Here is a 17,297-nt window from a genome sequence, read left to right as displayed (position 1 = left end):
TTTGTCTTGATCTAACAAAAAATGCAAGTAACAATCCAAGTTAAAAAAATTTATTTACAGGTAAACATTTCAACTTTGGCACACTTGGTTGGTGTGGCCAATCTTTCCTCTGGTTTGTCCACCTGTAAACATAAGAAAATACATTTTAGTTAAAGGTTCACAAAACAAGTTTACACTTACAATTAATTTTTGTAAAATACACTTTGAAAATAAAATTAAAAAAGAAAAAATGTGGAATAGACACTTGGAAAATAAAATTTAAAAAAAAAAGCTGGCAGAATAAACACTTAGAAAATAAAATAAGAAAAAAAATGGTATAAACACTTAGAATTTTTTTTTTTAAAAGCTGGGGGAATAAATGAAAACACTTAAAATAAGAAAAACAGGGTATGTACACTTAGAAAAAGCTGGGGGAATAAACACTTAGAAAATAAAATTTAAAAAAGCTAGGGGGGATAAACAGGAAAAAAAAATGGGGGAATAAACACTTAGAATTCCTGCTCTCACATTAACTGAGATCCTTCTTACCTTAAAGATATAGTCAAACAGCTGTGGAAATGAAGGGCCAGTGAAACATCACCATGATGATTTAGGCTTTTATTTAATTTGGATTTTCAGAAGTGCAGAGACACCATATGATTCAAGTGGGCAACTTGCGAGGAAGATCTCCCAGGCCTGTTGCATGCAAAAAAAAAAAGCACAAGTTAGAATATATAGAATGGAGATTCAACTTTTTTTTTTTTGAGTAGTTTTACCTGGCCCAGTCTCCTCTTCTATAACCTCAATAGTGCTCTAGGCATGCTAGAAGAGCTGCATCTTGGTGCTAAACAGGGAAAATTTGCACACAAAAGCATAAGTTAGCATATATAGAGCCTGGAGATTCAACAGATAGGCTTAGTTGTCTTTTTGGGGAAGTAGTTTTATCTTGATGCTAAACATGGAAAACTTGATTTAACCAAGGTATTTGGGGGTTGCCAAACAATTACGGGATAGAGAAATCTTACAAGAAATTTAATAAACGATGAAGATAAAGAATGAAAATTAGTTAGCGAGTGCCAAGTGCTATTTTTCCTTTTCCAGACAAGGCGATTAAATATACAGACGTTACCATATGTTAACAGCTAGGACAAGGGTGTCAAACTCTGGTTGGTTCGCGGGTCGCAATATCGTCAACTCGAGTTCACGAGGGCTGGACCATTTTTGAAATAATATTTTTAATATATTTACCTATTTAAATTGGATTTAAAAAAACTGCATCAAAAGCTCTCAATATTCAGTTTTTATAGATCTAAAAAAAATGTTTGTTGGAGCTTTTTTTTTTCTTCATGAGGGAAAATATCTTATAATAATTTGTTTTTCATTTCAAAAGGAAACAAAATATTTTTGGGAATATGTTCAATATTAAAGTGGAAAACATTTTTTTAAATATAATTATTTTTAGATTTCACTAAATGCTTTTTGAACTAAAAACATAAAAAGGAAAAATGGATTAAAAAATTACATTTATTTATTTAAAAAGGGGAAAATGAGGAAATATAATATACATGTATAATCTTCATTTGAATTTGATCCCAACAGAAAGTCGGCACTCATGATTTACTTTCTCGGGCCGAACAAAATTACGCAGCGGGTCAGATTTGGCCCCCGGGCCGCCGCTTTGAGACCATTGAGTTAGGAGAAAGTTAGCTTAATAGTTTTGTATACGGCGATTAAATATACAGACTGACGTTAACAGCTAGGAGAAAGTTGGCTTAACAGTTTTGTAGAAGTTATTTTTTTTGTAAAAACAGAACGGGTGTTTAGCACTCGCAATGAAAACTATCATTACATAAAACACAACAGTCGTGCCTCTGGATGTCATTCTAGAGTGAGCATTTACCCACCAAACTGTCGGTTGATGACTCGGCGTTGTTTGATTAAATTTAAAGTCTTGCTACACGACTCAATAATGGAGAGAAAACGGACAACATACTTTTTAAGTCAAATCGTGACGCTAACGCTAATGCTAACTAGTAACATACGGCCCACAGCCGGTGGGGAAAAGAAGCCCAAATTTAAATTGTCGACGGTGTGTTAAACTTGCCATTAAACTAAGAGATTTGTTGGCGTTTTGGACTCAATTGATTGCTGAAAAATCTCCCGATAGCGTGATAAAAACGCATTTAGGCCAGTAAATTGCTCTACTCCTTACCTCGCTGGTGTGCTCGTCGGACCGTCAGCGTGTGAATGGCGTTCCAAAAGGAACGGCCACTGCGCATGCGCTTAATTAACTCAGCTGCGTCACGTCCTCCCAACTCAATGTCCATGTTTTGAAGATGACGTAGAATTTTTGTGGTCTTGATGCTATAAAACAGTATTGGATTGAATGCTTTTATTGTCATTATACAGGTATAATGAGATTTAAAGCTTTCACCACATAGAGCACAAATAACAACAGACAAATAAATAATCAATAAATAAGTAGTTGAAGTGAGGTCAGTAGAGTGAAGGATGAGTTCCATGGGTTTTTTAGACGCTCAGCGCTGAGTCTATGGATGCAACAACAAACAACCAGACAGAAAATCAATATAATAATAAAAAGTTAAGGCCTGTTTTTTTTTTACATGATACCACCTACCTTGGGGCAGTTCTGCTGAATCCTAATGATTAAGCAGTGGCGGCCGGTGCATTTTCTCGTAGCGCCTTCAACGTATCAATCCAACCCTCAAAAACTATTTTATGGCTATAAAACCTCTACTGCAGCTAGAGCTGCGACAGATAAAAAACAATCAGTAAATCAATGCACAAAAATAGGGTAAAATCCACTTCCTAGCAGCAGTTCATGATTAAATACAAATACTGGAGCTTTTCAGACATTAAAACCGGGCCAGGGGGCGATTTTCCCGGGAAAAGACAGCGATGAACGTCAATGGCGTACGGGCAAACATTGCCCGAAAATGGGGTAAAATCCTGGCAATTCGTGGTGTAGTATATATATATATATATATATATATATATATATATATATATATATATATATATATATATATATATATATATATATATATATATATATATATATATATATATATATATATATATAAAATATATAGAAATTTGGAATCTTACGTATGGTTGTCTGTGCTTGACTTATTGTATGCATATTGGGAAACGCCCATTCTTTTGCATTCATCCATCCACAAAGGCGACTGTCTTCTAAAACGGAAGTTCTGCGACACCACACAAAAAGAGTCTTTGTGTGTTGCGGAGATCACTGACGTTGGTCGGGCATCACATTTTTCTATGGAGAAACGGTGTTGCAATGATTCCACAATACGTATCCGGATATTTGAGAAACTCATATTAAACTTTGTACAGCCATTGCAGCTGGTCAACATAACTTTGTTTACTCATGAGGGCACCCAAAATAAGTAGGAGCTTGCTTTTCACAAAGATTTACATGGACTTTGCCCAATTATGTTAGTAGAGCATATAAAAAAGTTAGAACAATAAGAGGACCTAAATGAATTGTCAGTCAGTTCCAATATTAAAATGTGTATAATATTTTACAGCATTAGTGTGGATCTTAACTTTGCCAAGAACAAGAACTCTTCAATGACACTGGGGAGCACTTTTTTGGGTTTAACATTGTTTTCTAAAAAACATATATTGTCTTTATTGTCATGAGTTTGTTTCACTTTTTATCGTCCATCAATGGTCCCATTTGTTCAAGGTCGAACAGAGGCTGCAGAATGTCGATGTATCCTGTTTTATTGGACGCGAAATCAGGTTACAGAGTTAACTGGGTCATCATTAAACAATCAGTGTTCCAGACTAACTACATCAGAGTCAAAGTTAATCTTCGCTAGCATCTTCAATTTAGAATGCGACATACTAAGGAATAGCTGATGTGAAAGAGAAGAAAGTCAGCACAAGTGTCCATTATTTTCCTGATCGTTTTAAAAAGCATCCCCGACTTCCTCTACAAAAACAGTTGAGACGAGTCCATCCTCTCCCTTTTACTATATCCAAGACGAGCAAGACAAAAGTCCGAAGAGGAATAACGAGGAACTCGGAGGGCCCGTCATTAGCTACGCTGGAGCTTTATCATGAGGCCCTTTCTACAGCATCAACAGACATTTACTGTACTCAGCTTCTACTTGTATTAATTCACTTTTATGCCGAGACTGCTCATCTAACGAAGTACTGTTAGCTTCCAAAAAAAGCATGAAAAAAGCCTTCAAAGTGCTTTCACACATGCAGATAGGAATGTTCCCGCCACATTTCGCCTCCATACTCCAACCATTAAATACAATTTATCAACTGCCGAGGAGTATTTATTATAATTTAGAGTATAAATATTCCGGCTCCAGGCCAGCTTGATTGAGACTTCTTATGGAATTTAATTGGATTTCAAGGGATCATGGTGCAGTGCAGGTGTTTATTTGGGCAACTCTCCCTTAACGAAGGCGTCGTATCAAAGTGCTATGCTCCACACTACCTCGTCTGCATAGTGTCGCGTCTTTTCAAAAACAGTCTTGAACAAAACCCCACATTTCAAGTAAAATATTTACAAGGGGTAAACACCTTAAGTGTAAAAGGATACAGCTGAGAACTTCTCTATGTCAGACGATGGTGTCCGTTAACCTATTGGACATTAAATAAGTTCAGAGGACAAGTGCCGGTGGTCCGCCGTTGTTGACTTTCTCGATTGGAGCAAAATGGAGTCCAGCGGAAGCTGAGCCACTGAGAAGATAATGTGGAGAAAATTGAAATATGATCATCACCCAGAGTTAAAAATCTTAACAGCCCTTTTTCTCTCAACTTTCTTCCCCCATCAGGAATGAATGGATGTAGTGTTCAATGGAATTGCACAAGCCCCAGTACTTTTAAGTCTCTGGGTTGGGAGTGGCCAGCAGTGGCACGTTGTCCCGCCTCCTCCGGCCGAGCGGGGGACGGCGGCACTGCTCGCCGTCGGCCAGAGTCTGAGGCAGCAGCTTCCTCTTGCTCTCGGGGAGCAGCAGGATGGACAAAACGGCCAGCAGAGCCAGAGAGGAATAGACCACGTGGTGAAGGAAGTAGCCATAGTGGTTCCTCAGGTCCATGAGCGGGGAGCTCAAGCGCCCCACGCAGCCCAGGGCCAGCACAACACCGACGCCCGTCCCTCTGCGGACACACACGGGCAGGTTTTTAAATCTCAGACTTCCTTCCAAATCTTTAACGAGTGGAGGTACAGAATAAAAAAACATCTGGGGTGGTATATATTTTTCCATTTAGTCACTGCAAACGCAAAAAGTATCATTTTGGCGCCCTCTTGTGGGCTATCTTGCAGTGCTATGCCATCCTTTGTAACAATTTCTGCTTAGGAACTATATTACCAAACGTCAAAGTGAGACGAGGAGTTGCAAATGGATAAAAGTAATGCCTTCTTAGCATTTTGTAGCAACAGTTGGAAATTATATGCATTTTGGGAAAGCTCAATTATGAGTGTATTTTTTTGCAGCAGGGTTTGAGGAGCAACAGCAAGAATAATAGTGTTTTGCCACCATTGTCAATTCCATGTGCATTTTCACAACTTTTGCAGTATGGCTTGTTCCTTCCTCCTAAGAATAACATGAAATAGTGAAATAATTATGATCTCTTACTTCATTTACCAAGTGTGGAAACTAGAAAGCTATACTGTTGAATGCCAAAGTGTTTAAATCCTTTGCGATTGTCCATTGAGAAACCTTGCTTTTGAACATTCTGACTTTTTACTCACTCAATTGCTCACAAACTGTTAAACTTTTGAGAATGCTCCCTTAGCCAGACAAGTTAATTGTACTGTACTAAGATATTCATTCTGATACGTTAGCCTACCTGATGACCGTGGGCATGATCTCTGCCGTGAAGAGAATGCAAAGGGAAGCAGTGGCCTGCGAGGAGAAAAGTCCCATCACGGAGAAAATTGTGATGGCATTCTCACTGAGATCTGAGGGAGAAAGGGTGACATAGTATTCATGATTTTGCTCATCATCCATTTTCAAAAGAAATGTTCACAACCCCCATGCTGCCTCGCATACCGCATTTTTGGATGTCGTCAATAAAGTGTAGTTCAGTACTTGAATAGTAGCGTTGCAATAATTTCGTCAATGAAGAGATTGCTTTCAGTGGTGTATAATGCATGAGGAATGGTGTGGTATTGCAAAACCTTTTCCTGTTAAGAAGCTGTAATGGGCGGAAGAAGGAAGAAAGAAATGCAAGGTGTCTGCCATTCCATTTTGATGGCTTGATTAGTATGAAGTCAGACTAGACGTAAAATCCATTTCGCTATGACGAAGCCTATGCGGTAAAAACAGATCTAATTATAAATGTCCTTTTCGAACAAGAAATAAAAAGAAAAAAATCAAAGTGCAATTTTGTCTTATTTCATAATCACAAATGTAGAATTTCCTTTCCAAAAGGGAGTAATGTAAGCTCAACCAGGAACCGGTATAGTGTTCACCAAGTGTCTGGGTGCAATAATAGCATGAGATACACATTACGCAGGTATCAAGGCTGATACCACGAGATCGACCACGAGACCTTCAATCAGCCTTAAGTACCATTGGGATGTGCTGACATGGTAAACGCTAAGAACACATCTGTCAAGGCTACACGCGTCTGGCCAGTCAGAGCACGTTTACAACTGCGGTGGGCTGGCGACGCCATAAGCGAGCGGAGGCAAGCACAAATGAGTTTTTTCACCGTTTATGCAAGATAGGTTTTTTTTTCCTCTTGAATTTCATTCATAGGCATCAAAATAAATTTAGTTTAGCGTTTTATCTGTTTATCTTTTCTCTATTTTGAAATAAATGACCGTATTGGCCGCGTTGTCTTGCGTCATGGCGTCATGGTGTTATGGTGTTTCGTCTTTGTCAACTTGCAGTTTCGTGCATGTCATTTTTTTTATGCGCATATAAGCCCTACCCTAGCTTCAGTCATCATTTTTTGTGCGACAAATGTGGCTTATATGCGAGTAAATACGGTAGTACTAGACTTGGCACTTGATCTCATTTTATACCAGTCAGTTTTACAGGGCTTTTCTTTTAAGTAAAGCAAAAAAATGATCCTACTTACACTTCATGAGTCCCAGAAGGATTAAGGATGCCAGACCCGTCATCGTCATGGAAAGCAAAAGGATGCCGCGGCGACCGCACCTGTCGACGGTCGCCCACAGCAACACCCAGGCGCCGCCTCCCGCGCACACAGACAGAAGGTACGTCCAATAGAAGCTGGGAGCCGTGCCTCGGACGTCCCCTCGGAAAGAGCTGTAGCAGTGGCTGATGCCATGAGAGATGAATCTAAACGAAGATAAAATGACGATGATTGTCAACAGAGAAATATAGCGAGGTGTGGCCAGACAATGACTCACGAGGTAAAGCCAAGTACACAAATATTCTTCCAGATGTTCTTGCTGTGGAAGAGCTCAGGAAAGGACAGGTGGGGGCGTGAGGAGACCACCGTCTCCGAATCGAGCTCTGGGGATCACAAACGGAAAAGAGTTGGAGTTAGAAATTAAGAGGAAAAAGCCCAGATCTGCTTGCATTTGGAGTTAAGTTCACATTCCACTACCTGCTGCGTAGATAAGGTCTGATTTAATAAAGGGAGCAACAGATGAGGGCATGCAAAATATTCAGCAATTCCATATGACATATTGCCTATATACGAATGCATGTTTGGAGCTTCTAAATGATTGGAAGCCAGTCATGAGAAGTTGTCATGCCATGTTGAAACTCCTTTTAAAAGCACAATTTCCTTAAGTATGGTTTATTTTGGCAGATTGTCGCAATGGATCGGGCCTCTCCCATTGCTGTTCTTTTGAGTGCTCTCCCAGTTTTAAACGCAGGATGAGAAAATAGCTGTACCAATCTATCCATTTGCCATATACTCAGAATTTTACATCAAACAAAACATGGCATACACTCAGTTGTACGCTTTCCAAAAATAATCAAAGTAATCAATTGACCTTTGCATCTTTTGGACTCAAGGAGCACCTTACTGTAAGTTACAAAGGCAAAAAAAAAACAATTACAATGAAGAGTAAAAATGTATGTCCCGCTATCTATTTAAACTTGGATCATTTTTAAAATTATTTTTACTATATCACATTTTAGTAATGACATTAAAAGAGTAGAAGAGGCTAAATGGGCATTTATTAACATAACATATCATCAGTTATTCATATAACTGTAGCCTTAACAATACAAGATAACTTGTTTACCAATCTTTTCAGCTCACTACCAAATCCATTCAAGTTTTAATCTTGAGTATCACTTGTCCGCAAAACACAATATCTGTAACTCAGTGATATATTTTCGGGCCTTGTCCACTTACTTTTTCAACTCCATCACTTCAGGTGCTTTCCCAATTTTCAAAAGTGAAAACAATCGGAACTAGTACTTAAAATGCAAAGTTTGCCAACCCCGTGATGAAATCTCACCCAATCTCTAACACTTTTAAACACCAAAAGCTAAAACTATATTCGCCAAAAAGACAAAGGTGCTACATTCCTTCTGCCACTGCCCTAACTCAAGTGCACTGTATCATTCAATGGAAAATATCTTAAATAAATCATGCCTCTTTGCTTGCTGCCTTGAATTATCCTCTGTCACGATCAGTGCTAACAAGAATTAAAAGATGAATAATAGAAGCGAAGCGGTGTGAAAATTCATGAAGCTATGTGATGAAGAACCAAAATGATAGGTGATCTCATTTCAAAAGGAAACAAAACAAGACCCAAAATGGCATCCGTCAAGGCACCACGACAGAACCAAATCACCGTGCGACGCACCTGTGAAGCTCTCGTCGTCCCTCAGGTCTCTGTTTGAGTTTCTCCTCTCGCTGAAGGAGTTCATGTCGCCGTGTCGCTCAGTCAACAAGAGCCAGCGAGGAGACTCTGGAAAAACTCCAGGAATGCTGCAGGCGAGGCAACACAGAAGTACCACAGTTGACCTTTACCCAGCATCATATTAATGTAGCATTAGTGATTTTCGCCTTTCATTGTGGAAAATAAGCAGCATGGGTCGGTCACCTGCTTAAAGCTGTCAATCCATATTTTTTCCACAAGAAGCATTCAAACCGCCAACTCTCTCTTGTTAATCTCGAATTATGACTTCTTTATAGTGTTTCCAAACCAGAATGGAGGTTTACGAAATGAAACACTCTTCACCGAGTTATTTCAATGCATATTGACATGAGCTAAAGGGCTCAGTGTGGTCAGGGAATTGGAATCAATACATCCCAAAAAGACCTGTCAGAATGAATTGAGAAACACATCAAGAATCTGCTAACAGGTCCTAAAACTTTCTGGCAATAATAAAAACAGACACAAAGGTTCATGACACATCCTATTGTAGACAAGCAGAATATATTTTAAAAATGTAAAGTAAAGCTTTTGATTGATTAAAAAAACAACACATTTTTGACCAAGACTGATTGTGAAAATAATTCACACTCTAAAACTTCTTCTAATCACCCGTTCTTACAATTACATTTAAAGGCCGCTAAACAAATATATATATATATATATATATATATATATATATATATATATATATATATATATATATATATATATATATATATATATATATATATATATATATATATATTTATGTATATATTTTAATCTATGTATTGAGAATTCATATACAAACACATGGTACCTACCCATACCAAGGTTATGATAGTTTGGATTTTTTTAATACAAATGTAGTTTTTATTTATTTACAGCTTTACTTTATTTTACTACTTTTTTGTTTTTTCCCCTAATATTTATAAATGATTTTGCTAGATTTTATGTTAAATAAAGTTTGACTATCAGCTTTAATTTTTCATAAAATGGGTTATTTGTCATGTGCTGTTTGGAAAAACAATAAAATATTAAAAGTCAAAAACAGATACATTTTTAAATGCATTCATCCATTTTGAAGTTTGTCATTTTGCTACAGAAACCTAAACCAATATAAAAAGGAAATTTGAGTTACGTTTTTGTTAGTTTTGTTAACAATATAGTTTCAAATGTTTTTTGTTATCCCATTCTACTTTTTGTAATTTCTTTCATTTTGGAGAATAAACTTAGTACATTAGCATGACAACTGTGATAAAGATTAAAAAAAAATGACTGTAGGAATCCAGTCTTGTGCAAAACAATGAACACTCAACCCATGTTGCTGTAAAATCTATGTAAACTTTGTCGTACCTGTAGGTGAGGAAGAGCATTAATGGAGCGGCGCCGGCCCCCAAAAGACCCCTCCAGGACTGGAAGCCAAGAGCCACCGCCAACAACAGCAGCTCCCCAGAAACAGTCATCAGCCCAGCCAGTACAGTCACTATCAGCCTCATTGAAAACTCACACAACTCCAGGCCTGAGAAACCAACACAAAATGTATATATTAGTTTCACAGAAGAAAATGGCTTCGCATTTAATGGTTTTTGTTTGTTTGTTTTTTTCGGGCAAACTTACGAGAGATGTATAGGGTGAGGTAGACACCGGCGCTCGCAGCCGCCAAAAAAAAGCGCATGACAATGAAAATGGAAGGATACGGGGAGACGCACACCAACACACCAAACACCACTGACAGAGTTAGTGACGTCAGCAAGGTCTTGGAGCGGCCAATTCTTCAAAGGAAAAAAAAGAACAGGATTTTTGTGTGTGTTTGTTGGGGAAAAAAACAACAACATTATTTGGTACTTGAACAACTTTTCAGTCTTTTTCAATGCAAAACATGACAAGCAATGAAAAGGCCTTGGATGTGAAAAATGTATTAAACAGTCAAACGAGTGCATGCGGAGTATGTTTTCAGGGAATTCTGTAAAAAATAAACAACTAGATATGTAATTGATTTGCTTATGGCATAAACAAATTGAATAGAACAGCTAGCTGTCTCTGCAGGATTACAACATGTCTGTCATGAGATTGACTACCAAAGTAAAATTGGTTTTAAAATCTATTTCTGCTAGAATATATATATATATATATATATATATATATATATATATATATATATATATATATATATATATATATATATATATATATATATATATATATATATATATATATATATATATATATATATATATATATATATATATATATATATATATATATATATATATATATATATATATATATATATATATATAACAATAGTAGAACAGAAAAAGAGGCTAAATAGGCATCTCTTAACATAACAGTTTTTCAGATAACCATAACCTGGAAAAAAACAATATAAGGCTGTCTTGGTCAGAAAGAAAAAAAAGATACATATGTCGTACTTAAGTATTAGACGCATGCCCGGCCAAACAATTTTTTTAAAAAGTGCTACTTATAGTCCGAAAAATACGGTACTCCAAAATATTTCCACGTTTTCTGCAGAAATCTCAGCACTTAAGATTGCTCTCTTCATGTCCCTATCCTCAAGGAGCATTACTCATTCTCTCATATTACCAATGAGATATGTCAACTCCTGCATTAATGAAAGCTTTTACAGCCATCATCTGCATAAATGACCTTCAAAACAGCTCAAACCACACTAACAACTGCAGCATATACATTTGACGTGATGTCTCTGGTGTGTGCATTGCAACCTAAAGATTTGGGATTGTTCTTTCCGGTATTAATTTGATTGTGTGTGAATCTGCATGTGCGTGCGTATCACCTGTCAGCAGCAAAACCCAGGCCAAGACAGCCGGTCAGAACCCCCAGAATGAAGCAAACCTCCTCCACGGGGACCAGCCAGTATCGACCACACACTAGATCCCACTGCAAAGGCAGAAAACTTAATGTTATTCATTGTAACATGTTTTTCTCAACATGTATTCTCACTAAATGCTATGCTAACAACCGTTTTGCAATCAACTTGGAATAAAGAAACGTAATTCAGACTTCACTGCGAGCTCTGTTTAGCTCATTTAGGTCTTTGTATTGATTGCATGGTGGTAAGAGTACATTGTTGTTAAAGAGGTTTCGAACTGATCACCTGATCGGAAAACAGGCCCGATCATGTTATTTTCAGAAGATTGGAATGTGATGAAAAAATGATTGTATTCAAAATGTATACAAACCATTGTTATATATTGTTTTACAAGTATGTTTGATACTATACACCATGCAGAAATAAACACCACCTGTAAAGGAATATTATGCTATCTGTTGTGAGAATCTAATGGTAAAATCATGCTAGCGTGATAATGTCTCAAATATGGAAGAATTCTACATATTTCATGTGCATATGTCCACTCCTTAATACATTGCCAAAGTATCTGATAAGTAGGGGAAAAAATTAGACTTGAACAGAATGAAATATGTGATAAATACAACTCTAATTGGTAGTTACTTTGAAGTAGAGAATAATAACGGCAGTGCAAAAGTGACATGAAAAAAGTCATCATCTGCCAACTAAAAAAAATGAACCAATTAATTACCTTACATAAACTATTAGTTTTTCAACAAATGATAGGAAAACAAAATGTGCGGGTGAGGTAATAAGAACGCAACTTTTAATCACATTTAGGCTAACCACGGCTTTTCATTAGCAACTGTGCTGCAAATGTGGCAGTCTACTGATTGCTGGAAGCAAAATGATTTTTAATTATCCAGCCAGAGTCACAAACAGCGGGACCAGGAGGTTTTTAGATGAAAAGCCTTTGCCTAATTGGAGCCTGAGTGCAGAAACATAAAAGCTTGTCAAATTATATCATCCATCTTGTTGCTCACACCAATTTGAGCCACGGTGACGTGCAAGGGTGGATGCGGGTTGGAAAAATGCTCACAAACAACTTGAAAAACTCCCCAGACCAGTTTTGCGACAAAGTCTCAGGCCCTGTTTCTTGTATGTCTGAACAGAGGTTAAATACCTGCATGAGCTGTCACGGACTGGTACTGGTTTTCGTAGGAAATGACCCTCCCTGATACTTTTTAACCAACATGAAACTGAATTACCATTATCAGGTCTTCTAGATGGAAGTGTCTTCAAATGATTATCATACAAAAGAACGTAGAAAAAAATGGAAACATGAATTAGAAATGACAATAACTCACTAACAGAAAGAATACACGTTATATAAACCTTCTGGCGTGTGTTTCTTCAGTTCATAATGTTGAACCAGCATAGATGGTTTCCACTTGTGTGGGCACAGATGCCAAAACACACAAAGAAGCCAGAAAAGGAGCAGCTTGACTGGGAAACTGTGGCAGGCAAAAGATAATTAAAACGCAGTGCGTCTTAATAGGAGGAAGCCAAAGGTCTAAAAGCCAAATGGAAAAATTCTTTGAAAAGAACATTTGCCGGTGAATGTTTCCAATCATCTTTGAAGACCAACAATTAGAACTTTCTGTAATGAACTCTCACCACTTTTTCCCTTTCACTCTGTTCACATTGACGACTATTTCAATGGCAATATTGAACCTAACAATAACATTTTGCTATGATTTAAGCATTCTTTCAAAATGATGACTACCGTATTTTCTCGCGTATAAGCCGCACTCTTAAAATTGCCTTAAAACCCTTGAATTTGACAATTTCCCTCGTATAAGACGTCCCCTGATACACAATTTTCAACTCCATATTCATGTTTTTAATATGGAGTACAAATATGTTACTTTGAAGGAAAAATCTTGCAAGATATGATTGATTTTTTTCTTGAATTTCATTCATAGACGTCAAAATAATTAGTTTTTTATCTGTTTATCGTTTCTCTATTTTGAAACAAATGACCGTTGTTTTGCGTGATGGCGTTTCGTCTTTCACCCTGCATTTTCATGCATGTCAGGTCTAATTTGTGCGCATATAAGCCGTACCCTTGACAAAATCCAATAAGCAGACATTCAATACCTTGACCTTTTCCTTTAACCACAAAAAGGTCAAGTCAAGAAGGACCTCAGATCCAAAGATAATGAAATTGTCTTCAGGTGTCCCTGATCTGTCACACTAGGGAGGAAAGGATGAATAGAGGTGACATCTATGACATAATGCCTGTGGGCCACATCTGTCATGGAGACAAATAGAGGCACGAACAAAATGTCTGGCTCGGGGATTGCATTTTCAGTCTGCCTGACCAGTGAGGCAAAAAAAGAAGAAAGGTGAGAAGGAGACCGAGTAAAAGAGAACCCTCTAGCACTAGAATTAACCTGTGATACGTATCAAATATTTAGAGCAGTTGAGCAGGTAAGGACCAGGCACGAAGCAAATTTCTGCCGTTTCACCATACAGCACAGGTGTCAAAGTGGCGGCCCGGGGGCCAAATCTGGCCCGCCGCATCATTTTGTGCGGCCCGAGAAAGTAACTAATGAGGGCCGACTTTCTCTTTTAGGATCAAATTAAAATGAAGAGCATAGATGTATATTACATTTCCTGATTTTCCCCTTTTTAAATCAATAATTGTAATTTTTTAATCCATTTTTTCTGTGTTTTTAGTTCAAAAATCATTTTGTGAAATCTAAAAATATATTAAAAAAAGCTAAAATAAACATTGTTTTAGATCTATAAAAAAACTGAATATTCAGGGCCTTTAATCCATTTATTTAAAAAAATCTAAATATTATATCTAAAATCGTCCGGCCCACATGAAATCGAGACATCTAATTACCAATGCAAAATTTTCAGGTAAGGAAACACATTACTGTTCCAAGATACAAAGAGCTGCCCAAGAAAGTTCAGGTGAATGACAAGTGCAAATACTTTGATATATTCATTCATCCTTCAATTTTTTAACCGCTTATGAACAATTTGTATTTTTAGTTGCTTTGGGTAAAACGGCAAATATTGTGTTACCCAAAGAAGCGATATCATATTGATTGATAATTTACACTTTTAGTATGCCATTGTGCAGCTGCTATTTGGCAGGGCAAACAAAGTCTTGCTTCCTCAGCAAGAAAAATAAAAACAGACACAACTCCCTTTGGAAGCACAAAGTGCTTCAATTTGAACGAAGCAATAAAAAAGCGAGCTTTACCTCTGTTACAATGTTGTTCTGTAGCCCTTCCGTGACATTATAGTCCCATCCGGCCTGACAATCCACTACCTCTGACTGGCTCCCGTTGGCATACTGCTTACACTGGGAAAGTGCCCCAGTGTTACCCGGCCTGAGGCCCTTCTCCCAGGGCACGGAGATGTTTAGAACCTCGGGCGAAGGCTCGGGCCCGGGCAGGTGGCAATGATGCGGCGAGGAGAGGGTGATCAGGGGGTCGGAGGAGAGCAGGAAGGCCAGGAATAGATTTGGAAGGATGGACAGAACAATTAGGACTCGTTGCTTTCTCCTGCCCAGAGCTAGAACCATCACCTCCCCTGTTGGAGGCAGTGAGGGTGGGACTGGGAGAGAGGAGGAGGCGGAGGGGTCAGGTGAGGATGGCACGGGGAACGTGGGGAGAGACGGAGGGGGTGCGGGACATGGCAAAGGGGATGTGAGAGGGGGAGAGTCTGGCGAGGTCATGATGGAGGGCTTGACAGCGGGCTTTGTCGAGGTAGAAGCTTAGCAAGGATCTAGGAGGAAGATAAAGAAATAGACAAATTAGAATTTGGGACGTCAATATTTGATGACTAGATAGAATGCCAGTGATTGGCTTGACATTGTAGACAGACACAACAAGAAAATCTCTTAAAATCAAACAATTCTCTGGGAAAAAGGACAATTTTCTTGATTTTCTCTAACTGCCATTAATGTTTCCCCACCCAACAAGAATCAATATGTCACCCATGGTTGACTGTCCCTCCATTTGCATCTTTTTAGGTCATCTCTGTAAAAATATAAAAAGTAATAATCCAAATTGGCCATCGACACAGTAAAGAGTAGAACATATCGATCTACTTCTGTGGACATGTATTGAGTAAAAATTATAATAAAAAATGAACACTCAAGTCAAATACATATACCAGAGATACATATTTTAGTACAGTGGTCTCCAAACTATTCCACAAAGGGCCGCAGTGGGTGCGGATTTTCATTCCAATCCCAGAAAGAGGACAATCAATGGATTGCGGCCAGGATCTTCTTGTTTTCTGCAGAAATCTCATTGGTGTCTGTGCTGGATCGGTTCGAACAAAAAACCTGGACCCACAGAGGCCCTCGAGGACCAGTTTGGGGACCCTTGTTTTAGTACATAACTTCTGACCACTGCATGGTGGCCTCTCTTGGTTGATGCACATGCCTCCCGGGGTGCACACAGTGTTTTCCTGCACAGGAAATTCTGCACAGAGGGAGCCTTTCGGATTATATAAGAGTTTTTTTTATTTGATGGCTGGAAAACGTGAAAGGAATGTAAACCACGGGGACAGGAAGCGCACACCATTGCCACACACGCACACCTGCAGCGGTCCTAAACAAATAATATATATACACAAGCACGTTTTGACTTACTTCTTTCGAAACCGATGTTATTTATGGACGGCGTAGTGTCTTCCAAACGTCCCGAACATTGCGGTGCTGTCTAGAGTACTTCTGCGGCTTTTAGCGCACATTCGCTTTGATACCAGTCCGCTTTGTCTGCTAATTTTTGAACAAATGACATGACTCTACGGTAACTAAAAGAGTTATAAACAACGAGGGGGTAAAAGGCAGGTTTTGCCGCACAAGGGCACGAAGCTTGTGTTTGAAGCTAACACTCCCAGCTGCTGTAATGGTGATGAAGCTCGTCGGGCGACAGACGTTCGCTCCTCCTTCAATTCCCTTGTTGTCGTTCAAAAATAGAGATATTTCCGTTGAGCTTTGGTCTTCAGACAAGGAATAGAAGGTCAGATCGTGATAGAGAAGACGTAAAACAAGTGCGTGCCGCCATCCAGATGATCGCGAACAAAAGGTTTGTGGTGGAGAGCACTGTGGTGTGCGAACGAGCCTCGACCGGCGGTTTGGAGCTCGACAAACTTCGGAAAAATTCGGCAAATGGCCGATGACGTCTCCTGCCTCGGTGGGGTGACAGAGATCGTCTATACATCGCAAAGGAACCACTTCCTCATAATATTCAAATACTATAATACAATAATAACAATAATAATGTAATTGTGAAATTGAATCGTTTGCAAATGCTCCAGTTTTTAACGGGAGAATATTTGCAAGGCTAACTGGAAAAAGACGGTGTAAGTAAGATAATAAACGGCATACGTTAATATTAAAAATGTCTTTCTGACGTGGCTTGCGCTCTTACTCTAGTTGCCTTTCATTTAAGAGCATAATTACTACTATGATCTAAAAAAAATAATTTTACATTTAAATTGTTGACTCTTTACAGCGCAAGTGACTATTTTGTTGATTAAAAACTAATAACACCATAAAGACTTCAGTTGCCTTTTTAACTATCT

The 17,297-nt window shown here is 38.3% G+C and overlaps 2 protein-coding genes across 2 annotated transcripts; both read right to left on the bottom strand.

Moving 5' to 3' along the window:
* Nucleotides 1-34: 34 nt before the first annotated feature.
* LOC144091933 (uncharacterized) lies at nt 35-3,571 on the bottom strand. The gene is made up of 5 exons (XM_077624634.1): nt 3,109-3,571; nt 2,192-2,343; nt 756-823; nt 529-675; nt 35-122 (listed from the first exon to the last, which is right to left on the bottom strand). Exons 1-3 carry the CDS (start codon nt 3,375-3,377, stop codon nt 774-776), a joined length of 471 nt encoding a protein of 156 aa, XP_077480760.1. The 5' UTR covers nt 3,378-3,571; the 3' UTR covers nt 35-122; nt 529-675; nt 756-773.
* Nucleotides 3,572-3,734: 163 nt separating this feature from the next.
* On the bottom strand, nt 3,735-16,917 carry slc22a17 (solute carrier family 22 member 17). Its single transcript, XM_077624633.1, has 10 exons — nt 16,360-16,917; nt 14,959-15,485; nt 11,664-11,767; nt 10,466-10,620; nt 10,202-10,367; nt 8,792-8,916; nt 7,373-7,478; nt 7,078-7,301; nt 5,839-5,950; nt 3,735-5,145 (listed from the first exon to the last, which is right to left on the bottom strand). The coding sequence occupies exons 2-10, from the start codon at nt 15,433-15,435 to the stop codon at nt 4,869-4,871; spliced, it is 1,746 nt and encodes a 581-aa protein (XP_077480759.1). The 5' UTR covers nt 15,436-15,485; nt 16,360-16,917; the 3' UTR covers nt 3,735-4,868.
* Between the last annotated feature and the right edge of the window lie 380 nt (nt 16,918-17,297).

Source organism: Stigmatopora argus, chromosome 17 (genome assembly GCF_051989625.1).
Source record: "Stigmatopora argus isolate UIUO_Sarg chromosome 17, RoL_Sarg_1.0, whole genome shotgun sequence".
NCBI classification, from domain to species: Eukaryota; Metazoa; Chordata; class Actinopteri; order Syngnathiformes; family Syngnathidae; genus Stigmatopora; species Stigmatopora argus.
This window is presented reverse-complemented; position numbering and strand designations above follow the sequence as displayed.